Source organism: Parasteatoda tepidariorum, chromosome 6 (genome assembly GCF_043381705.1).
Source record: "Parasteatoda tepidariorum isolate YZ-2023 chromosome 6, CAS_Ptep_4.0, whole genome shotgun sequence".
NCBI lineage: Eukaryota > Metazoa > Arthropoda > Arachnida > Araneae > Theridiidae > Parasteatoda > Parasteatoda tepidariorum.
The window spans coordinates 53,402,934-53,428,189 of NC_092209.1; the positions used below are offsets into that span (position 1 = coordinate 53,402,934).

The 25,256-nt window shown below is 28.1% G+C and overlaps 1 protein-coding gene across 1 annotated transcript in view; it reads right to left on the reverse strand.

The window, feature by feature from the left end:
- Positions 1–319: 319 nt before the first annotated feature.
- The window catches only part of LOC107444090 (PDZ domain-containing protein 7), an 89,099-nt gene continuing 64,162 nt past the window's right edge, over positions 320–25,256 (reverse strand). Inside the window, exons 3-14 of the mRNA XM_016058171.3 lie at positions 23,575–23,648; positions 21,799–21,907; positions 20,538–20,562; positions 18,924–18,996; positions 16,051–16,139; positions 13,313–13,457; positions 11,977–12,131; positions 7,890–8,377; positions 6,831–6,884; positions 5,745–5,821; positions 4,002–4,118; positions 320–2,565 (exon numbers count right to left, since the gene is read on the reverse strand). Of these exons, the coding sequence (XP_015913657.1) occupies positions 2,323–2,565; positions 4,002–4,118; positions 5,745–5,821; positions 6,831–6,884; positions 7,890–8,377; positions 11,977–12,131; positions 13,313–13,457; positions 16,051–16,139; positions 18,924–18,996; positions 20,538–20,562; positions 21,799–21,907; positions 23,575–23,648 (1,649 nt within the window). The 3' untranslated portion in view covers positions 320–2,322. The remainder of the gene's footprint in view (positions 2,566–4,001; positions 4,119–5,744; positions 5,822–6,830; positions 6,885–7,889; positions 8,378–11,976; positions 12,132–13,312; positions 13,458–16,050; positions 16,140–18,923; positions 18,997–20,537; positions 20,563–21,798; positions 21,908–23,574; positions 23,649–25,256) is intronic.

Below are 25,256 nucleotides of genomic sequence, written 5' to 3' on the forward strand. Positions count from 1 at the left end.
CTATAATAATTCCATGCTTTTTGCACTAATACTAATTTTATAGTTTGCTCTTTGAAAAAATAATATAATTATTTACAAGATAGTGAATTTAAGTTCAAGTGAAAAACAATTACTCCCCCACCACCGCTGCTTCTTAAATTCTACATATTATTTTATAAATCTATTGCATAGCCGTAGAAAAATATAAATAAAAACTTACAGAAAATTAAAGAAAAAACATAAAAATATTTTTTTTAAAGTAAATTCGCAAAATTATTCATCATTGGGTACTGTTTTAATAGCGTAAAACTAAATAATTTCTTGAATTTAAAAAAAAATATTCTCATTTCGTAATTTTATTGACAAGAAGTTACAACGATGTTTTCTTTTTATTTCAATACATGCGTAACAAACCTACCTTTATTACATGCACATACAAAATATGTAACATACATAGTTAAGAATACAATGATGACAGATGACTTCATATACTTATGAAAACTTATTTCAACACAAAATATAAAAGTTACTGAAAATTCTACATCATATAATGTTGAACCAAATTTAAAAACAGCTGGGAAATTATATTTCAAAAAATAAGTCATTTTTAATTAAAATAAAATTTGCGTTTTTTACGCTAATGATGATATTTTTCGTAAATGAAAAACTTCATTCATTTTTATGAACCTTGCACGCTTCAAATGTACATCCATTTAGCTTCCATTTACTCAATTTATGCAGTATATGCATACATTTACATGCATGTGTATATACATACCATCAGAAATGAATTACTACGACTAAAAAATATTTTTCTAAAAAAAAAATAATAAAAAAGTATTATAACAGCTGTCTTACAAACTTTAAAACAAAATTATATATGAGACATTTTTTAAAGAAGAAAACTAAACTTTTTTAAGCAAAGCTGAAAATAACAGATTTAAAAAATTATAGAAATTTGTTTGAAATTTTAGAAAATTCGAAAGTTATATCTATAAAATCGACATTTACTAGCATACGTCATGAAATTTAATGAAAAAAATGTCCTACAGGCAGCAATTTTATATTATGATGAATGATTGAAATGATAAAATTGAAAATACTAAAAAAAAGATAATAAGAGTAATCCCTTTGATTATTTAGCAGAATTCATAACGTAATAAATGCATTATACATACAACATATTCATGCATTCGACGTACACAAAATATTGATTTTAAAACTTTTGCTTCTGCTTTATTTAAAAAAATAGATATTACTGAATTTAATTAAGGTTTTGTTTTCCAATATTGCAGTATACAAATACTTTACAAACCACATAATTATGCGTGTGCAACATGATGCATACTTGGATGCAATATATGCATTGAAAATATATTGTTTACATTTTCCATCTTTCAACTTTGGAGACACAAATCTAGATTAAAGAATCTATATCATGCCACGCATATAATCATTTACATTTTTGCAATTATCATCATGGAAATATTTCGAAATGGCAAAATCTATGCAATTTATTTATCATACATACACCGAAGAGCCATTACATTATGACCACCCTCCATCTATAACAATGGGATCGCCCAGATTTTCATGGTTTCTCGCCCAGGAACAATGTTTTCATGGGGCACATTAGGACCCATAATCCTCATAGAACAATCCCTGACGTCTGTAAGCTACTTGAACATAGTTGCAGACCAGGTTCACCCATTCATGGCAACAGTTTTTCCTGCTGGGGAGGGTGTTTACAAACAGGATAATGCACCATGTCATAAGGGTCGAATCGTCATGGATTGGTTCGAGGAGCATTCCAGTGACTTTTAAGTCATGTCTTGGCCCCCAAATTCACCTGACCTTAATCCAATAGAGCATTTGTGGTCCTACTTGGAAAACCAAATTCGTGCTGCCACGCTACCCCCTCGCAATGCGAGGGAATTGCAGGACCAGTTGGTGAGTGCTTGGTACCAGATACCTCAGACTACCTATTAGCACCTTGATGAATCAATGCCACGGCGGGTGCTAACAGTTTTGAGGGCTAAAGGTGGTCCTACATGTTATTAGCAGTGTGGTCATAATGTAATGGCTCTTCGGTGTATATCCATGAGATACTTGGAGAAATATTTTTTAAATACTGGTATGAAATGGATTTACTTTGGTATTGAAATATGTACATGAAAAAGAATAGAATACTGTTGAAACTCTTAATAAAAAACCTCATCAAAAATATGTCCAAAAATCCCCCTCGCTTGACTATGACGTCCATGCTTTCAAACTTTTGACATAGAAATACAGCAAATAATGTTGAGCATCTTGTATTGCACAGTAGTTCAAAAACGATAACAGTTAGAGCCTGGTTGTCCAAGGGGTGACTTCAACCAAAGTCCCTGTTTTGCTTTTAGCTGCAGTAGTATTGCAGCCATTTTCAAACTGCCTGGATCTATCCGTAACCGTGACTCTGAAGCCATTGGTTGGAGTAGGAGGTTTGACTATTTCTTTTTCCACTGGCTTATCCTGTACTGTGACGACCCTTTCGAATTTGTTCAGCGTCTGGGTTTGCAGGCCCGGAACTTGACCATTGACTGTGATCTAAAACAAAAACGAAAAAAATAAAAATACGGAACAATAAATGCGAAGCAAATATATATATATATATAATAAAACTACACTACGGTTATAATTTAATTAGAAACTTCATTCGCTTAAAAAATAACAGTCGACATGCTTCGAACGTCTCAAAAACAGGACAAGACTTGAAAGACGTGAATGAAGGAAACAAAAGTAATTTGATACACATAACGTAAAGTGATCAATAAATAAAAAAATGGAAAAATAAAGATGAGAAAGAAAACTAACGTTAATCTAAGTTTACCCCATTATTCTGAGGTCAAGTTCTGAAGTCACACTGATTAAATATATTATTACTTTTATTGTAATTATCAAATCCATTGGTTGCCTATGACAAATAAAAATTTCACTTGAATGCTTAACCACCTTAAAAAATTTTTTTAATCGGAGCAAGTTTTAATAATCGCTCCAACACATTAATTTTGTTTTGGAGGGAGGCATGTTAACAGCCACTTTAATCAGTTAGAGTAACTTTTTTCTTCTTCCAAATATAGGAAGTGATGGGTCCGCGAAATTAAATCTTTTCTGCTTACATACTCAGTAATAAAACTCTTCCTTTTGACAGTTATTGAGCTATATTTCATTAATTTTGAGAATCATTTGATCACGAAATCACGTGATTTTCGACGAATTGAGAACTTTCAGATGTATAACGGAAATATTTCCTCAACTCGAAACTTCATCACAGTGCATTGTCGAAGATTAAACAAGAATTACGAAACTAGACTGAAGCGATCAAAACTAGAATGACGAAATAAGCCAATCAACTTCATGACTAGAATACATTCTAGTCATGAAGTTCGCCCCATATCAGGAAGATCCCGGGTTGGTATCTAGTCATGAAGTTCACCTCATATCAAGAAGATCCCGGGTCGGTATGTAGTCATGAAGTTCGCCTTATATCAGGAAGATCCCTGGTTGGTATCTAGACATGAAGTTCGCCTCATATCAGGAAGATCCCGGGTTGGTATCATATTTACTATACAATTACTATTCAAATTTAACACTGTAAATATTGTTAAGGAATTTAAAAAAAAATGATCTAAAAGTGATATTACGTATTTATTACTGAAACTATTTAGTTATTGTTGAAATCAAAAAATCTCTCATAACCATACAATAGAATCAAGAAATTAATCATAAAATAAATTGATGAATTAAAGTTTTAATAAAAATTATCAAGTTACCGATATTGTTTCTAAATAATTAAAGAAAAAAAGCTTATAAAAAAACACATACAAAAATTAATTCATACAATTGTTAGTTATTCACTATACAATATAATTCAAGTTACAACTGTTTGACAAAATTTCATAAATTTGCATACACAATAAAAAATTTATCTAAAATTCCTCTAAATTGTAACAATATATTTCCTTAAAGTAAATAAGTTCTACCTTTTGGCACTCTTTGTTATTATTATTTTCATTAGTTTTTGGTGGTGGAGGAGGTGGTTTTGATTTGTTCTTAAAAGACATTTTCGAATCAAAACTATCTGTATCTTTCTCCTTCCCCTAAAATATAAAATGGAAATATTTTAAATTATACAATTTTTACAGATCTATTACATTGTAAATATTTGTTATTACTCAATTGTTATACGTTACTAACAATAAGGTAATAGAGAAGCATGAATATGTAATATTTTATCAAATTGCTTGATCTGCATAGGGCTACTGCGTATGAATCATAACCTACAAAACCTTTAGAAAATTAACTGTGAGTGTGAATATATAACAAGAATCAGGTTGTTAATATGATAAAGAATTTAAGTCTGAACAATTTTAGATTTAAAGATATATTTAATTGATTTATTCTTTAATCTAGCACCATATTACCAATTTTGATTTGTTAGTACTAACTGCAGTAAAAGTATTAAACTATTATAAAGACAAATCAGCCTATAACTATTTTTAAAAGAGCTTTTTACTATCCCAAAATAAGAAATTTCTGTTGAATCTAAAAAATGTTTGCACGTTCAATTGAAAAGTTTGGGAGAAATGTACTGTAAAAAAAATTCTGTTTATTTATAAAGTAAGCCTCCTTTTCCTTGAAAAAAAGCTCAGTGAAATTAAGTTTTCTAATTCATAATGATATAAAAATGAAAAATATTTTTTACTGAGAGATATAAATACGTGACTGACTTAATTAATAATACAGCTAACCCTAACAGGTTCATAAGTCTGAGATCGGGTCTTAAAAATAAATAACTTTAAAACTACTTTTTTCCAAGCTTCATTGCTATCCTATTAATGATTTAATGAGGAAAAGAAAGTTTTACCCTTGCATTCGCAATATTTACCCTCAGATATGCAAAATGTTATTGAGAGTCTACAAAATGGAGCTAAAAAAAACTAGCTCTTCAAGAAAACAAAAACAAGAGCAAAAATTTCGAGAAAATTACATTTAAATTTTAAAATATTAAAAATACAATTGAGCATATCAAAAAATTTTTATTATAAAACAGTTTTTCAAGGTTTTTTGAAGCTCTGTCGCCAAATGATTTTAAACTATATATGTATAATCTTTGAGAGTATATGTATAATCTTGAAGAATTATCTGGACTTTAGAACAGGCAAGTAACTTAAATATTTTAAAAGTTACTAAACTTTTTTTTTTAAAAATTGCCAATTTGGCGACATTTTTCTGCCCAGAAAAAAATTATCAAAATCACTACCTTATTTAGCTTTTACAAATTCTTAAGAACCCAGATAATGCAGCATTGAATTAAATTTGTAAATATCAAAAAATTAAACCACAAACTGTTCTCATTTTCACAAAACTGTGGTTTTTCTCCATTTTGAGGTTTTGCGCCATTTTCCGAATAAGAATATGGCTTTAGATAGGCTAAGCTTGTCCTAACAGTCATGAGTACTGTAACCAACAGCTGTAGCCAATACACAGAAGTTATGAAAATAGTTTAAAAATTAGTACTTATTATTAAAATTTGGATTCGAAAGTATCATTTCATATGACGGCGGAGCCTTTGGAAAACAGCTTTAAAATTTATATATCACAAATAATAACCGTAAAAAAAAGTGAAAATACTTTATCATTATTTAATGCTATTAATAAAAATAGCTATTTACAATTTTAAAACTATTTTATAATTTAAAAGCAAAATTATCCAATTTACTTACATTCACTTCTGTATCTAATACTGTTTGTTGACCAAACATTTTTCGATGAGCTGCTCGAAATTCTTCCATCAGCATTTCTAAAATTAATAATATTTAACAATGTAATCAAGAATATATGAATTCTGATAAAAATATATTCATAAGTTTTATCTGCATTCTTTTAATCTAATAAGGATTTATCTGAAATCTAATAAGAAATGTTGACATCAGCTTTTGAAAGTCATTTTACATAAAATACCTAAGTCAAAAACAGATTTAGAAAGCCAAAAACAAGTTTAAATCGCCAAAGCACTAAAATAAGGGCTGAAAAAATGATAATGAAAGTTTCTCTTTAGTAAAAATTTGTTTGCAATTTTAAATACTTTTCTAGTGAATTCTTTCCTCACTTTTTTTAAAAAAAATATTTTTTGTATAAAATTTAATTCGTATCTTTCGAGATCTTTGTGCTCGCTCTTGAGTTTAAGTCGAAAGTAACAAATGAACAAAAGAAATATAAGCGAGATTAGATGCTGCCAGTTATTACACTTTAATATTTATTTTGAAATTTTCAAGTGTATAAGAAACTTGAATCAAAAGTTTAAGAGAGCTAAAAACAGCTTACTATTTAAATTGATATAGTTACATCAGGCTATCGTTAATTAGTGAAATTGCTGTTCTTTTGTTTTTCCCTATTGTGTCACACATTAACTATCCACACATTAACCTATCACATATTTACAAAATGTACATACGTAAAATTGTAACAACCATATATTTTATTAACGGAATTATCTTTCCCTTTTCAAAAAAATATCAGCTTTAAAAAGAAGAAAACAATGATGTTGAAGAAGTTGGTGAGCGGTGGGAGCAGGGGGTAGAGCCTTCTAGTAATTTAAAAGTGTTTTTTCATGTTACAACAATATAAGAATCTATACATTCATTGGAGGAAAAAAAACTAAAGAGTACATTAAACGTAACGTTTTAATATGCAATATTTATCATTATTCGTCGGGTAGGATTAGGGTACCTTCCAAGCCTATAGTCAATTTAAAACTTTTCATGTCAACATAAATAATTGCAAACACACGCTAAACTCAAAATGCTTACCATGCTGCATTCTTTTAATGGCATCTTCTTTGCATCGTTTGCCTTTAAAAACTTCTGTAAGTATACATATTTTATTAATATAGCTTGGTATTAAATTAAATATGGTATACATTAATTATATCAATGCTTCCAAAATATTTCACTTACAAGACAATATTATTTATAAACATATAAGGAAAGATCAGTACATTCTGCAATGAGTCAAAAGAACATAAAAATTTATTAGTATACATAAAAAAAATTTCTAAATGCGACTAAATACAGGGTAATCTGCATTAATTAAGAAATAAAGATATTTATATTAATGTTCCATTGTATTATGTCAATAAGAAGTAATGTCTCTATAGAGTAAGACCCCGTGAACGCCAGACTTACGTCATAGTATAAAGGTTGAAATTTTTCGAAACGAGTACACTGATGGTAAGAAAGGTTGGCTATTATCAAACTTGAGTAGCGCTGGCTTTGCAGGTAACAGGTGACAACGATGCAGAAAATGATGGGACCCTACTTGCATCAGACAGGATTTTTTTTTTCTTTTGTTAATGATCGGTGCAATAGCCACTGCTTATGAGTATAGATTTTTGTATATTTGCAATGGATTTGTTTCAAACAAATGGCAAATCACTACAAATTACACCAAAAGTGTCGATCTTATGATTATATTGAATTAACTTATCTTATGATTATGATTTGATTCAGAAGTGACGAATCGAGTCAAAGATTCAAATCGTTAATTTTATTCGTTGATACAAATCCTCAGAATACTTAATAAAATTTTCTCGTCATGTTTTATTTTTCTTCAAAATATTATGAAGTACAGAACTTGCAATTATAATTTAGCAAAATACCATTAAACTCACAAAAAAGTTTCAACGCATTGAAGCATAATACCATTCAAAATTTTTTCCTCTTCTAATACGGTGCAGGGTTAAACCATAATCGGGAAATTAATCATTATCGAAACTGATTACACGATTATTAAGGTTGCGACAACTCTACACGATAATATGGTTTAAGACATCGATATTATAGTTGAACATTGAACAGTGATGTATTTACCTGCACGAGTAGTTTTGATGGGGACACCATTTCTGAGCACCTCATCACCTTTGTTCTCTTTCGTGCTCATCTTGGCCGCCACCTTTTGCAATTCATTTAAGAAACTATTATCTTTGAAAGAAGTGTCTTCCAGAGACGTCAACTGAGAAGAAGAAGAACACGAGGAAGAAGAAGACTTTTCCAGTTCCAGTTTCCGCTTCTCTTCTTCCAGCCTTTTCTTTTCTTCCTCCAGTCTTCTTTTCTCTTCCTCCAGACTCCTCTTCTCCTCCAGAAGCCACGTGTCGTCTTCGATGGTCGAGGCAGAAGATGGGTTCTTCTTGTGTTGGGTTGACCACTTGCCGTTCTTTGGTACGCCTTCAAATGCACTCTCCTCCGAGATGGAGTAGTCTTTCTCAGAGTCGCTGGAGACGCTGCTCTGGAAGGAACTACCCTCAGACTTCGAAGAACAGCTGCCGGAAAAGTCGTGTTCTTTTAGAGTGGTTGACATTCTGTAATAAATTTAATGAATTTGTTATAAAAGCTTGAAGTACATTTTGAAGCAAAAATCTAGTTTTCAGAACTACTTTTACCAAGCCAAATGCTTAGTAGATTCGTTGTAAAATTATTCTCGTTATAAAACATTGCTCTGTCAGACAATATAAAAGTTCTCGCGATGCACACGAACTGCACTGTAAAAAATTCCGGTTCAAATCACGGTACAATTCACTGGCACTCCTCTGCCAGAACTTTACAGAACTAATTAGTTACATAGCACAAAAAATCACGTAATTTTTGCAGTTATAATTTTTAAATCACTGAATCACTGTGATTAAATAAATATCACTGTAAAAAGTTACGTTACAAAATCTTACATTAAAACTGGATTTTGCACTCATTGTACAAATACTTTATACCGTAATTTGATCCAGAATTTCTTACACTGTATTCCCCTAGGAACTTTTGCACGAGATACTGAAGTAAAGAAAACATTTACTAACACTTGTTAAAGTTTCATTTTAGGCATGTACTCTGAAGACTAAATGCAAGGCAGGACAGGTAAAAATTTTGATATTTTCGAGCCCTTGTGACTTAAGAGCTAGACATACTAAATAAGATTGAGATTATCTGAGTAGAAGTTTGCCTTCGCTGTTTAGTTTAGTTAAGACTGAAAATATAGAATATACAAAGCAAAAGTTCTCAGCCGTTTTCATATTTAAGACAAAGCAAATAAAAGTTTAAAATAATGTTACGAAAACAGAGAAATGGAATAAAAGCACGAGAAAAAATTAAATTTTCCCTAGTTTAGCCCTAAAATTTGTCTGCCAAAATAATTTTCCGTACATAAATTCATTTCAGACTTTTTTTTATTACTTTCAGAATTTATTATAATTTATAATAAACAAAAACGTAGTAAAACATAAAAACTTAATTTTGCACCCAAAACATCTTTATTTGGTTTTAATTTATTAGAATCTCTTTTTCATGCGAAAATATTTGACCCTCATTGTTAAAATATTAATATAAATGCTAAAATATTTATATATTATTGCATTATATTAAATATAATAGAAAATTTTTAGATTCTAATTACTTTACAAAAGCTCTGAAAACTAGATAGGTAAAAAAAAATTTGCATTGAAAATACATTTAACAGGCAAAATGTTATGAGAGCTAAAAGCAGAGAAGATGAAGCTGTGGATTATAACAATTATTGGGAAAGGTGTAAAGAAAATGATTAAGAAGACAGCTATACAGTTAACTGCTCATCCCAAATTTTATAACATATTCTATGTCTTCATAAAAAAATTTAAAATCTTTCAATTTTAAAGTAAAATTATTTTATTTTTAACTTAATTTAAAGACATATAATCAGAAACAAGCAAGAAGTTTATATGCTTGCTTTCGTGTTTTCGAACACTAACAAAGCTTTACGTTGATAATAAATTGCTGTATTGATCAATAAATTACATAGATTAAACAAATATTGCAGTTAAAAGATAAAAAGTTGAATTACAATTCAAAACCCAAACTAAACTAATTAAATATTATCTGCGTTTAAATCTTTGCATAATTTTTATCAAGCAATCAATATAATTTAATTAAAATTGCGTAACTGTTCGAATACTTTTAAATAAAATAGCTATTCTTATAAAATAAGCGTTTTAAATTGATTAGTTATCACACAAATTTTTTGATGTTAGTTAAAATTTTTGAACTACGAGTACAATATTTAATTTTACACCAACTTAAACATTATTTATAACTGATAACTACTTCAAACAATAAGAAAAAAATTAATATAATGCATGCAATATATGTTTTGTTAGAAACGTACTATTGAAACCCAAAGCTAAAACATGCTATAAGCAATCCAAGAGGTGCATGCTGTCTACTATCTACGTGCATGAATATTAAATACTTTCTATCTACTTACAAATATGTTAAATGCGCTTAAGTGGCCACCGCCCAACTTCTACTGCTTTGTAGCTGCCATAATAATAAGTAAATACAAATGTTACAGAAATCATATATATGGTGGTTGCTAATGAACGTTTGGCCATATTTGCTCAAAGAAAATATTTCGAAATTTAATAATATTTAAAAATGGTCCATATTTTTTTAGTGTGAGTTTTAGATTACATTTACGGCACTACATTTCTAAATAATATATACCTTTTTTTCTTGAAAATAACATTTACTTGAGTAAATATTCTTTACTCCATTATATATCCATATTATATCCATTCTTTTTACACTTTCCAAAAAAAAAAAACTTTATTCATATTTTGAAGGACGATTAGTTAGTAATATTAAAATACATATTTTCGAACTGGGTTAGAAAAAGTTTGAGTAATAAATGGCATCATTACGAGGCAATTCACAAAAATATTATTATAAATTTAGTTGTGTGACGCAATTCGGACCCGACTAATCAGAAATTTTCCCACCTGGTCAAGAGAATGAACTAGTAAAAAACATTATTACAGTTTAATAATTCACCTAGCTTAATATTACTTGAAGTGAAATCAAAATTTAAGTGGAAGTTTAATCTACAAAAAAATTACCTTTACCTCTAACTAAATTCCTAATTTTTTATTGAAAAAATGGTTAAAAATTTTTAAACAGTTAATTTTTTGAAAAAAGGGGAAAAAAGAATTAAGGAAAAAGGAAAAACTTTTTAGTTAGACTAAATGGTAAATGGGATCCACTCTTTTTACATCCCCCCCCCCCCCGGAGAGAAAAAAAACTTTATTCAGATTTTGAAGGAAGATAATTTAGTAGCATAAAAGTACCTATTTTCAAACTGGATTACAAAAAGTTTCAGTGATAAATTGCGTCATAATGAGGCAATGCAAAAAAATTTTGTTATTGATTTAGGTGTGTAACGTCATTCTGATACAACTTATTATAAATTTTTTCCACTTGGTCAAGAGAATGAACTAGTAAAAAGTATACTTTTACTTTATAATTCAATATTTGTGAATACCTGAAGCTTTTTCCTTACTTTACAATTTTTTTTTAAGTTAAAGTTAAATCTCCAAAAGATTTACTTGCCACTAAGTTACGAATTCTTTACAAAAAAAATAATTATCAATTTTTATACAGTTAATTTTTCAATAAAAGTAAACATTCAACAAAAATAGGCCACATCGTATTTTAAAATTAGTTAACATAGTTAAAAAACGATTATTTTAAGTTACTCATACCACCTGATTTAAAATATTAGATGACTTTTCAAAAACTAAACAAGAAAACATACTTTCATCACGTTAAAGACAGATATTTTAAAGGGAAAAAAATGACTCAAGTATGTAAATAGAATAGAAACTTATTTTTATTAACATCCAAAGAAACAGAATATATTTTTAAAAGAAATAAACATAATGAAAATAAAGCCTAATATAAAAAAAATAAAGCTACGGGCAAACCAGTAACCAAAAATAATACTGCAACAACAAATAACAAAATTTGATCGCTCTACAAAACATGCTTAAGACCTTATTCTAAATCTAGATTTTAGTGTAACTTATGCAACCCTATTTCTATAGTCCCTGAGGTGAATTTTTTATTGTCCTTGCATAAATGTTTGATTGAATGCTTCAATTACCCGTCGCTGAGACTTCTTGTAGTCGAAATGCAATCTTCGTTCTTGTTGTTTCCATTTGATTGGCAGGTGGAAGCATTGTCTAAGAATAGACTAATACCTGCGCCTTTTTTGACAGTCAGGCGAATGTCCTTAACAGATTTCATAAGACCTACAGCCTAGAAAAAAAAAATGATTAAAATTATTTATTTTTAAACAATTATAAGTAAAAAATGGATATTCAAATATCGTGAAAATGTCTTCGTTTTAAGCGAAGTGAAAAAATATTTTCGTCATATTTTTGAGAGTTCGCGTTCATCACAAATCACGTAATTTCGTGACGAAATGATTCTCAAAATTGACGAAATATAGTTCAATGATTGCTGAATCGTCAAAAGTGAAAGTTTTATTCCTGAGAGTGTAAAGCTTAATTTATTCTTAGGAAATCCATATTAACTGAAATTTTCTATTAAAAAAAACTTAAATTTAAAACAAACTGTAAGTTTAAGATCAAATAAAAACCCTCTTAAATTCGAAAGAAATTAACTAATCAATGCTTCAATATGTAAACATAAAATACGTATTAGAAACTTTCTAAATATATTTAGAGTAACTAAAATTTCAATAAATTTCAGTGGTAGTTAAAATAATTTCATTTATTTACAAAAAGCTAAAAGGAAAATGGAAGAGAGAAACAATTTAAGGAAATTAGAAAAACATTTTACCATTGTTTTTTAATTGATATCTTCTTTTTTCATTATTCTGAAAAAGCTGAGGTATAAAATTGGATGAGTTTTCCATTTTATTTTTTTTTATTTTACTTTTTCTAAATATGACAATTGTTTGTTTTAAAAGTGTCACTATTAAATTTCAAAAAAAAAATTAATAATAAAAAATTTAAAAAAAACTGTCTCCTCCCAAGGAAAACACACTCATGAATGAAAACTACAACTTTTTATTTAATTGTAAAAATTAAGCTAGTAATAAAAGCTTCATAATAAAGTTCTTTTTCCCCAAAATATGAACTATTATAGTTTTTGTAATATAGCATTCATATATAGAGAAGTAATATTTATACCAGAAAAATAGCATTATACAAGATATTGACTCAGAATAAATCTCATTGTATGATAACTTAATGTAAAAAAAGCATTCTTAAAAAAACGTTTTCAATATTTTTGCGGTTGCAAAATGGCTCCGGAGCTTACTATCCACCAAAGGAAAAAACACAACTCTTGCTTATAAGATTTCGAACTTTGACCGAAGGTAAAAACCGAACCGAAGGTTTAAATAATTAACGATCAATTCACTTTTCCAACTTATTTTAAAGAACGGCATATTAAATCAACGTGATTCGTACTTCATTGAGTTTTAAGTCGTGAAAGCTAGTTCCGTTCATGTCCAAAATTTGATCGCCAACTTGCAAGCCAGCCTGATCTGCAATCCCGCCTTCTTTCACAGTACACATAAATATACCGGGCAGTTCAGCAGGTCCTTTGGCAATGCTAGAAATAAAACACACATTATACTTCCTATATGTAAACATGAAACTAATGATAGAAAATAAGTCCTCAAGCTATTCGATTTAAATAAACTAAATTCAATAAATTTTGTTTCCTACACAGAGAAAAAAATATATATGGTCTAAATTACCAAAGAATATAGTAAGATTTATGGTGTTTCTGGCTCTATGGTAACACCAACAAGCTTCGTAATTTTTATCGAAGCGCTTCGGTAATGATTTTGGTAAAATTAAGAATACAGTTTTATAAATTCTGTAATGTGAGATAAAATTTGGTAAATGTAGTAAAATTTGATAAACAAAATCACGATACGTTAGAGAATGGCTTAAAAACCATTCATTCGGTTAGATCTACTTTTCAGTTTCGTATGAATTACTTAATGTGCAGTAATAAAAACTTATAAAACCATATTTTATTGTTAATTTTACCAAAATTATTAAAAAAGCGCTTCGATACAAACTTCTGAACTTTTTGGCATTCTCATAGAGCCAAATGCACGTTTAATTTTACCTAATTCTGGTAGTCTTGACTATACTTTGTTTTTTCTCTCAGATTGCTAATAATGCTAGTAAAGCTGAAAGTGTACTACTAAAGTTGAAAGTGTGCTACTCAAGTTGAAAATGTGCTACAAAAGTGGAAATAACGCAATGAACAAAAAGTTAAGGCAGGTGGTCTTTGAGTGTCATAATGGCTGTCAAGACTCAATACGTTGTCTTTCTGCAACTCGGAACTTATAATCTCGAAAAAATGTCTAGGCGATGTAGCTAGCAGGGGGAAAGAGGGGACATCTCCCCCCACCGGGCTCAGCTTTAGAAGGGCGCCAGATTCATAAAAAAAATAATTAAAAATTAATTCTAGAGTGAAAAGCTTATCGATCGAGTGAAATATACACAGTTTCATTTCCTAATTAAGGTTTCATTACTTTTTCAAATATATATACGTTTATACCAATATTACAATTTGTTTTGCATATAAGTTTCTTCTAAAATTACATTTTGCATATTGGTGACATATTAAATGTTTAAATGAAAAATGTCTTTAAAAAAGATATCATTCAATCAAAAATAATAAACGCAATCAAAAACATCTAAGTGTAATGGAAGCTACATCAGTAACACGCACTCTTAAATTTTCAACAGCCTGGATGCAGTTATAGACTTTCAGTGCGCAATAGAAATAAGTGGATCACCCTGAATAATTTTTTGATCAAATGATCTTCACGTTTTAGGACTCAATCTTAAAAGCTCAAAGGATGAGTATGCTGATTAATTACTGCAGATGATATTTTAAGTTACGAGATCAGACGCAAAAACGTACTTTCTCTGATTAAACATACCTTTTTTTTCGACGCATTCAGATTTCTGACCCCAAAATATAGGGGATAGTCGCAAATTTGGGAAATATGATCCCCATAGTTTGGTCAGGAGAGCGGCCCAAAGTTTTAAACCCTTAATGTTAATTTTACTTTTGCATATTTCAAACGAATTAAAAGAAAATTTGCACACAATTATAAAATTCGTTTATCCTTAAAAAATGTACCTTTTAGTAAATATTTATTATTTTTTATTATTTTATTTTAAAATAGTCGAAAAACTTTTGAATTGTGAGATATACAGTGTTTACTCCATTTTAAAGAATGCAATTTTAAACGACAAAATACAAAATTTAAGAGAAATTGAACGATTGATATCTGAGAAATCGAATTTTGAAAAAGTTTTAATGTGTACCGTCGCTGTCTCAAAAGATATTATGAAAAATTGCAAATTATAATTCAATGTAAACTTTTTTAGCAAAATAAATGCCTTTCGAGTCTTTTCTTAGATCTCTCTTAAATAAGAAATTATGCAATAAATAATGGAATTAAATTTTGAAAAAAATATATATAAAAATCATAAACTTCATATCATTCTGCTTCTAAGGAGCAGGCTAGAAAAAATTTAGGAAATATTTATCAAAGGAACTCAAATTAATTTTAGATTAACTTCCATAAAAAATAATCTAATTTAAAGTTAAAAATCATAAGTTCTCTTCTAAAAGCAATTATTTTGTAAGACAAATGCAGTTACTCATGATTACAGTTTTATGAAACATTCTGTATTTTGTCTTGAATATAATATAAAATTTTCAAATATGTTTCATAAAGAAAGATTCATCCATTTATTTTACACAGAAGATAAACAAACCAGCATTGTAAAAATTCTGGATCAAATTACTGGATCAAATTATATAAAGAACTACCAGTTTGGGTGCATCATACATAAAATCTATTTTTCAGAAAAATCCATTTTTACCATAAAATATTATACCGCAATTTACAGTAATTTTTATTTAATTCGAGTGGTTCAGTGATTTAAAGGTTAGGTATTATTACTGTAAAAATTACGGTATATCAGATTTTTCGTTGCGGAACATGTTCCGGAAAAAAATGGATTTTATGGTAAAAAGTACCGACACCCTGAGTGCTGACACTTTTAACCGTAATTTGATCCGGAATTTTTTACTGCGTGTCAACTCAAAACAATCAACTACATAATATAAAATAAAGTATAATTTAAATGGAAATGTGTTCTTTTACCTGCAACCGAGGCTTGCCGAACCAGGCACGCATATTTCGACTTTTACAATGATGTTGTTCTCCGAAGTAGAGCCATTCACACGCGAATGCTGTGAAAAGATTAATACGTCATCAAGAGTCCATAAATATTGCATTTACATTAGAAATTAGCTTCCCAAAAGCATTACTCAAAATCAAATCTTCTTTCATCTAATGCAGAGATAAATAAATATATAGAGATATACGCTCGTGAGAGATGATGTTTAAAAAAAAAATGTAAACAGATTCCCACGCGTCAAAACTGTTTCACCAATTCAACGCTCAGATCATACATTAGTCGAATTAGAAATGCTTCAAAGGGTCCGCGGATGATTTACTTAAACGGTCGACTTGCTAAAATAATAAATAAACATCTTATTGCAGGTCATCGGATGATCTTGTTTGCTTAATTTGAATAATATGTTGCTTTTCATGGCTAATAACTATAAAAAAAAAAAAAAAAAAAAAAAAAAAAAAAAAAAAAAAAAAAAAAAAAACGTTGCGATTTTTTTTTTTTTTAACAATCGGTTAATTTTCAAGAAAACGGTCATAAAAGTGCCTATTTTTTGGCTTTTGTATTTGTATTACGTAGTATTCGATTAGTGCTGACATCTAGTTTAAAATAAACTAACTATCTACAATAACCTTAAAAAATATCCTGATACCGCCATCTGGAGTGTAAAATGGGAAATAAAATTTTTTCCGGGCGAAAGAAATGAATTAGTTTAATTCTTATTGATGCGTTACTACTGAACACTCCAGCCCGTCAATTGCACGGGAGCGAGAAATAGAGGCGAAACCTCATCCCGTCATTTTCACGGGAGTGAGAAGGAAAGGGTTAATGCTTTTTACTAATGCTTCTGAAACGGAATTGAGACATTTATTTCCAGAAACAGTAATCAACTTAACTGTAGGACTGGAAGTTTCAAAAACACAGAACCGATAGGAAGCTAGTCTATCGGTTCTTAGAGGTATTGTACAAAATTGCAAATTAAGGTACTAGGAGAGCTCCTGTTTAAGCGTCTCGATTTGCAAAAATGGCCTTTTAAAATAAACTTAAGCATAATATAACATAAGAGCTGGTCTGAAGCTGCCTAATTTGAGGAAGGCGTTCATTTTTATAATGGTAATTAATAAACGAAACATTGAGATATTTTTGCATTTCAAACTGTTTTACTTTACTAATGTTTTTAAAGCGAAATTAAGATATTTAATTCTAAAAACGGTTATCAATTTGTAAGACCGGAAGTACCATAAGCTTAATCAATTTGTTCCTAGAATATGATGTAATATCACAGATTGAGGTTCTTAAGAGACTAATTGCTAGAATGGCATAAATTCAAAAATATAGTATTGTAAGAGTTAGTTTGAAACCATTATTGATTTGCTTAAATATATTATTAATAATTATTATTAAATTTTCAGTTCGAGAAGGTGTTTCGAACAATATTCTGATGCGTTCTCGCTCCAAATTGGTCCCTGCTTAAAAAAGCTTTTTCGGATATCTCCAAAAGAGAGGTCTCTAAAAGAAAAGGTATTAAAAATTTATGTTTCAAAAAATTAAAAAAAAAAAAAAATGCTTAATTTATGAAAACATTTTCTGTGAATTTAATGTCGTCAAATTTTCTTTACAATTATAAATAATATTGTTTTAGTTTATAATTTTATAATTGTAGTTATTTATACTAATTATAATTATATTTGTAGATTAGAATTTTCATATTAATTAATTATTAATTATGATTATGTTTGTAGATTACAGATTATTATTAATTAATTATAATTATTTATGTTAATTAATTTTAATTCAAATTTAATTATAATTATGGATTATATTATTTATACTATTTTATAATCGTAATAAATTAGAAAAACATTTTCTGTGAATTTAATGTCTTTAAAAAAATTTTATAACTTAGCGAGCGACTGGTTTTTATTTTGTTATTGCTTTATGAAAGTTAAAAATTTAATGGTATATTTATTAAATAGAAACTGTTATCTAAAAAAATAGTTTCAGTACGTAAAAAGTTTTTCTTAGATTGAATAGAAAGAAGAATTCTACATTTTCTTCAACAAAAGAATATTTTTGCTTATAATATATTTTAAATAACTTTTTATTTTTTAAATAATAAAAAACTGTAAATCTTCAGAGGTATTTCTCTATCAAAATTGACTTTCTCTGAAAAATTGCAAAGCATGAAAAATAGACAACAATTTTTCATTAACAGACAACTAACAACAAGAAAGTGAAAAACTTTACTTCTAAAATTAAAAATAAAAAAATGAAACAAGAAAAGCTTTCCTCTTTCCGTAAATTTATCTTTCTTGCAAAAACATGTGCAATTAAAAGCATTGCCATTTTTTGATAAAATTTAATAAAATGTTCATTTCATAAAAGTTTAGAAACACAATATCTATTCTAAATAAAAAAGATAATTTGCAACACATCATTAAACTTTCAAAAAAACTTAGAATTACATGATCATTTTCATTAATTTTCTTATATAAAGTGATGCAATTAAAATTATAGCAATTATTTACTAAACCTAAATATTCATTTCATAAAACAATAGACTCGTGTAACTTCGAATTTTTAATTCCATATCAGTTATAAATAAACAAGCCAATTTGAAATATTTATTTAAACTTTCAAAAAAAGACTTATAGTTACTTGATTATTTACATCTCGTTTCACATAAAGAGATATAATTAAAATTACATAAATTATTTACTAAAACTAAGTATTCATTGGATGAAACACTTGATTCGCGTACTTGTTTATTCATAATTCAATACCGATTATAAATAAACAAGTCAATTTACAATAATTATTTAAACTTTCAAAAGAAACTTACAGTTACTTGATTAGAGCATATTAAGGGATTTTGTGGTTCAACTATTTTCCATGTGACCGGATCTTTGTCACGTCTGAAAAAAAATTGCATTATTTTAGTATAGGTAGAATTCAATTCAAATTTTGTATTAAATAGTGAACAAATCATACATGAATCCACTACCATACAATTTATATTATTTAATAAAATATGTAGCATTCACACAACTATACGAATCTTGCAATCAAGCAACTATTTTGTCAGTTGGTCAATTCCATTATTATGGTTGAAACATTTTCACACTTTAAATGCACATAAATTTAAATAGAAGAAAAGTCTCGCGAGTTTTAGTAGTTTTTTTTTCTTCTTTTTTTTTTCCTAAAATAATTCTTAATGAAACTAACACTTATTGTGATTTTTATTAGCTTTAAGAAGTTTAAGAAAAGTTTTAAGTAAAAAATAATTTCAAATTTTAAATAAAAAATAGGACCTGCTCTGTCTGAAACAGCTAGATTTTTAAGAGAGAAAAAATAAAAGTTCAAAAATTTAATGAAAATTGCTGTACGCGTTAAATTAAGCCAAGAGATATTTTAACAAAAAATAAACAACCTGTACTAATTTGATTTATGTTCTTTTTAAATCTTCAAATATTACGTCCGTAGTGGTAGAATTATCTATTAATTACCTGAGACATGAGCATTTATGCAATGTTCTAATCATTTTCCTTCATTACATGAATAGTTATAGCATGTTTTCAGATTAGTTACTTTCTTAAAGAAAATTAAACATCGATGCAAGATTCTTAGACAAAAATGTATAAAAACAAAAATATCAAATGTAGCATTTTAAATCCGAAAGATACCATATGCAAATTTCAGTGCATGTTTTCCAACTCAGAATAAACGCAATGTCTTTAAGCATCACATAAAATTCTTAAATGGCTATGGTTTCTAAATTTAAATTTATGTATGTTTTAAACTATTATTTTATATTTTAAAACATTCTAAAAGAGAAAATTTATTATTGAACTACAAAGTTTCAAATCTAGCCATAATAGTGGTAAATTCTTCAACTTTATTGACAGAATCAAATTACAAGTGGCTTTCATAGACCCTACATGTGTTACTTTATTTGCTCACCAGATAGCAGCACTAAAACTTAAAAGGGACAACAAAAACCTCCGTCGAGTTTTTTAAACCTCTGCCGAAAACTTAAAAGGGACGACAAAAACCTCCGCCGAAACCGAAAGCTTATTTGCCGATAATTTCGGCAAATAAGCTTTGCCATATAGACTAACCAAATTTTTCTTTTTCATTTTTTTATTGATATTTTTTTTGGTACCTTCAAATCTTAAGTAAAACTAGAAATCCAAATAACTTAGCACCTATTACCAGGTTGGAGTTGAGCTTAAGTTTGGTATTTCGTTTTACGAAATGATTTCGGAAAAAAAATCTATGATCCTAGATTTTAAGATCAATTTCAAAATTTAAATAGCAAACAAAAGTATATGTTTTTGGCAAATTTATTATAGACTACCTTAGTAGCTTTTCTGTCCTACTTCTATAAAAACATTAAATAATCTTTAAAAATGTTACGATAGTTAAAAATATTATATAAATAAAAAAATCTACTCACTCTTTAACTGGTAATATACCGACACCTATAAAAAAGCAAATAAATACAAATTAAAAAAATACTTGAAAACTTTGTTACCTAAAATAAAGATAAAACGAAACAGAATTGGAAACGAATTTAAAAGACGTATAGACTTAAACAATTTAAACATAATGAAAGAACATACAATAGCTTTATTCATACTTTCCAGGGTTAATTATTAAAATTTTTATCATTTTATTCAACTTTATAACTTAAATACAATCTTTTTTTTACATGTAACTTACTACCTCTTACCAATTTCATTAATCAATTTTTATCAGTTCTATTTAACAAGTGCCCAACTGCTCTCCTGCTTGAATAGAAGAATTTTGGATAAAATTATAACCATAAATTTTACTTTCTGGCAATATTTCACAGAATAATTATTTTACTGTATCAAATCACTTCCATAAACCACTTAATGCATCGGTTAAATCTTTCTTCTACTTGACTTTAGAGCAGTAGCATCATAAAAATATCGATCATTTTAATTTATTTTTTGCTTATAATGGTGTAATTCTAAAACAGCTTTTATGATGTTGAACGCCTGTTATGTTAGATCATTGCGTACAAATTCTAAATCCATTTTAAAGTGCTCAGACAAACCCACCCGAGAGGATAAAAAAATTTATTTCAATTTCATTAAGCAATATTCTGTCATTCCCCCTATTAGATCATTTCTATACGAGGAAAAACTTAGACTAAAAAATACGGGCAGAATTTGACTAATTTTTTTAATGTAATTATTGCTCTATTTTATATTTTATTTAGTGGCATTTATGAATTTAATACTACATCAGATTGAATTTAAACATAAGACTACGCCATAAAGCATTTTAAGTCTGCCCCATTAAATTATATCTATACGCGTCTAAACTTGGACTAAAAAATGCTGGCAAAATTTGACTAATTTTTAAATAAAAAATATAATTATTATTCCAATTAATATTTTAATTAGAGGCATTTATGAATTTAACTGAATAAGAACAGATTGAATTTAAGACACCGCCAGACTAATTCAACATGTAACCATCTTAGCCATAGTAACCATTGTTTAGCCTCCTCTGTTTTCGCAAAATACACTACGGGCATCATTTTGAGACGATATCTTCCGTAATGCTGAATATAATATTAAAAAATATAGATTATCTTTAGAAAGAAAAAAAAACTTTAAAATACATAAGAGAAGGAAGGAAAAAGACTATTCTGTGCTCAATTTAAGTTTGTGTGTTTTACTTACGTTTGATTTTAAGGACAATTCCCGGACAAGTTTTCAGTAGGCTTAAAACTTCCATATGGATTGCACGATGGATGCTAAAGCCATTTATCCTTACAATTTGGTCACCAACCTAAAAATAAAATTAAGCTCTCTTAATACTCAACCCACATATATATGAGTAAAAATTACTTTCGTAATTTTCAAAATGTTAAAGCTCACCAAACAAAAAATAAGTCACCCTTAAGGAAATCATATAATTCATAACATCATTTGCGTTTTTTTGTTAATCGTTATTCAATAGTTTTCTAATGTTCAATAGACCACTAATGTGAATGAGCATGTTTATTTTAACATTCTGGATTATTAGACTTTGCATTTCAGGCAATATCTTAATGCTGATGATAACCTTATTTTTTTAAGATGACAATAGCAGAGATCATCATATGTGACTGGTTTTATGAACCCTTTTTAAATCTCGACTGGCCTGCAAATTCACCTGCCTTGAGCTGCATAGACTAATGGGATATGTCAATGAAAAAACACAGTACTCAGCGTCCTAAAAATTTTCATGAAGAGCGTCTAAGATTTGCGTGATCAAATCTTCAACGAGTGGTATAGACTGGGTATGACGTACACGTCAAACTTAGTGAATTTAACCGAATCCGGCCTCCTGTTAATCAAGCCTAAAGGGGGGGGGGTTAAAAGGTATTAAATAATGCTTTTAATGATTTCTCAAGAGATGACTAATGTTTTTGCTTATATTAATCAACATTTTGAATTTATTTTACATTTTAATCAAAAGGTGAAACTTTAACACGCTGTTTATGCACATAATTACTGTTAACACATGTTAATATTAATTCATAAATATTGCGATCATTTTAACATCTTAATTAAACATAGTGAACATTTCACCTCTCTATTTAAATATTGCGTTTATTTCAACATCTTAATCAAACAGAGTAAGCGTCTCACCCCTTTATTTAAATAATGAAATCATTTAAACAACATCTTAATTAAACATGGTGAACGTTTCGCCATTCTATTTAAAATTAACAATAGTTTCAAAACCTTGTTTAAACGGGGTGAACATTAAACAATTTAATAAAATTTGGCTAACAGTTCTTGAAAATTTGATAAATAGATCAAAGCTACTTGAACATTCACACACGTTATTTAAACTTATTAAACACGTTATTAAACAATTAAAATATTGTGTAATCTTCAGGATTACTTAAATAATTTTAATAAATTTAGCATTCCTTATCATGAAAAAAGAAACATGTTGAGTAGAACTTTATAATAAATAATTTATTTAGAAATAACCCAAATTAAAATGAAAAAGGTTTAGCTTGAAACGTTCATGAAACATTAGAAATATTATACCCTGTAAAGATTGTACACGTATATATAGGCTCACAATAAAAACCAATAAAAGTTTTCAGTTTTTTTTTCTATAATAAGCTCCACGTTTAAAATGAAAAGACTAAAAAAATTAACCGAAAACTATTTCCAGAATCTTTATAAAAGTACAAAAAAAATAAAGCAAAATGCGTTTGTTTCTCTATGGTTTATTCTAATCACTTTCAGTTAAACTTTAATCCGACAAATTTTATCACTCTATACTAATACATATATTTATAGAAAAACAGTTTTATATGCATAATTTACTAATGAAGTATGTTTTTGCAACCTAATTGACTGATAAAGTAAATTTTACGAACCTTATCGACTGAAAACTTACTCAACAAAATACACTAAAATAAAGATAAAATATAAAAAATCCCATTGACTTACTCTTAATCCTTGTTTTTGAGCAATGGATCCAGGAACGATCTCTGATATAAATACTCCTGTTCCATGTTCCCATCCTACAAACAGAAATTAAATTGCTAATTAATAAATATTGTATTTTAGCAATTAATTATAAATTTTGCATTTATTTCTATAAATTTTGTATTTATTTTGCTTTTACTTATCTATTTTCTCTTATTGTTGATGATAGTATGAATTTTCTCTTCATTTGATCATAAAAACTGCTTTGAGTTTATGTTTTGAAATTTTTTTTTTTTTTCAAAAAACTTTGCTTTATTATTTGTAGTGGAGTTTCTTTGCTAACAACGTTGTTATTTCTAATTAATTGCTTCTATTACGAAACCAAAACTTACACAGTTGTGATACTAAGAAAAGAAAATACTTGCGATAGTATACTATAAGTTATTGCCCCATTTAAATGTTATTAACCCCAATTATTTATCCACAATTATTTTATTAAAATTAATTAGCAAAATGAAAAATTAGTTTCAATTAAATGAATAAGAATTACAATTTGCAGAACTTTTTTTTATTATTTTAAGCATTTAAAAGAAGATTCCAATTAATTTTTCTCAATTCTAGCAACTGAATAAAAATGCTAATCAACAATCAACAAATGATTTTTGTCAGTCATGTGTAACATTGGCGAATCGGCATTAATGGTAAACTACTGATGTGTAGTATTTATTCAGGCAGGTGGTCTGCATTTCTTTAGATCATTCAAAGAAAATGTTTGTTATTTCCTGATACCAAATCTCTCTTTCCAAAAACACTTTTAAGGCATATCAAAGAAGGTTTTTAATTAAAATCGTAAATGTGGTTATTTTTTCGTATGACTGACGAAACTAAACATAAATAAAACATTTTGGTTTATAATTATCTACTTTGTTTAGTTTCTTTTAATCACTTTACCTTTAATCAAAAGTAAACAGTACTTTAGTTGAATTATAGAAAAATCGAATTTTAAAAATACAACCTTTTTAAAATTCGATTTCTCAGGAACTATTTGATCGATATCGCTCAAATTTTGTGTTCGGTCACGTAAAATTATATTGTTTAATATGATGTAAAAAATTGTATACCTTACGATTCAAAGTTATTTTTTTAGACTATTATTGAATAAAATAATAATAAAAAAATGTACTTTTTTCATGGAATTTTCTTTGGATAAAACGAATTTAATAATTGCGAGCGAAAATGATGATCACGAGATATGGTGTAATACACAAAAAATATAATAAACATTAAAAGATGCGAACTTTGGTTCACTCTTCTGGCCAAACTATTGGGACCATATTTCCCCCAATGCGGCTACACCAACAATGGGAGTCAGAAATCCGAATTCGTCCGAAAGAATGCATGTTTATTCCTAGAAAGTACGTTTTTGTGTCTTATTTCGTAACTTAAAATATTTATTGACGGCACTAATAGTTTGCATGCTTGAAGTAACCCCCTCAGACTATTAGGATTGAGTCCTAGAACATGAAGATCCGATCAGTAGATCAAAAGTTATTCAAAGTGGTCCAATGTTTTTTTTTTCATTCTGTACAAAGTATACATATATTTTTAGAGTCCTTGCAAAAATTGATTTTAAAAAAAAGTATGCTTAATAGGGATCGAAATTAATATTTAAGCTAGGTTAAAACCGGAAATCAAAAATTAAC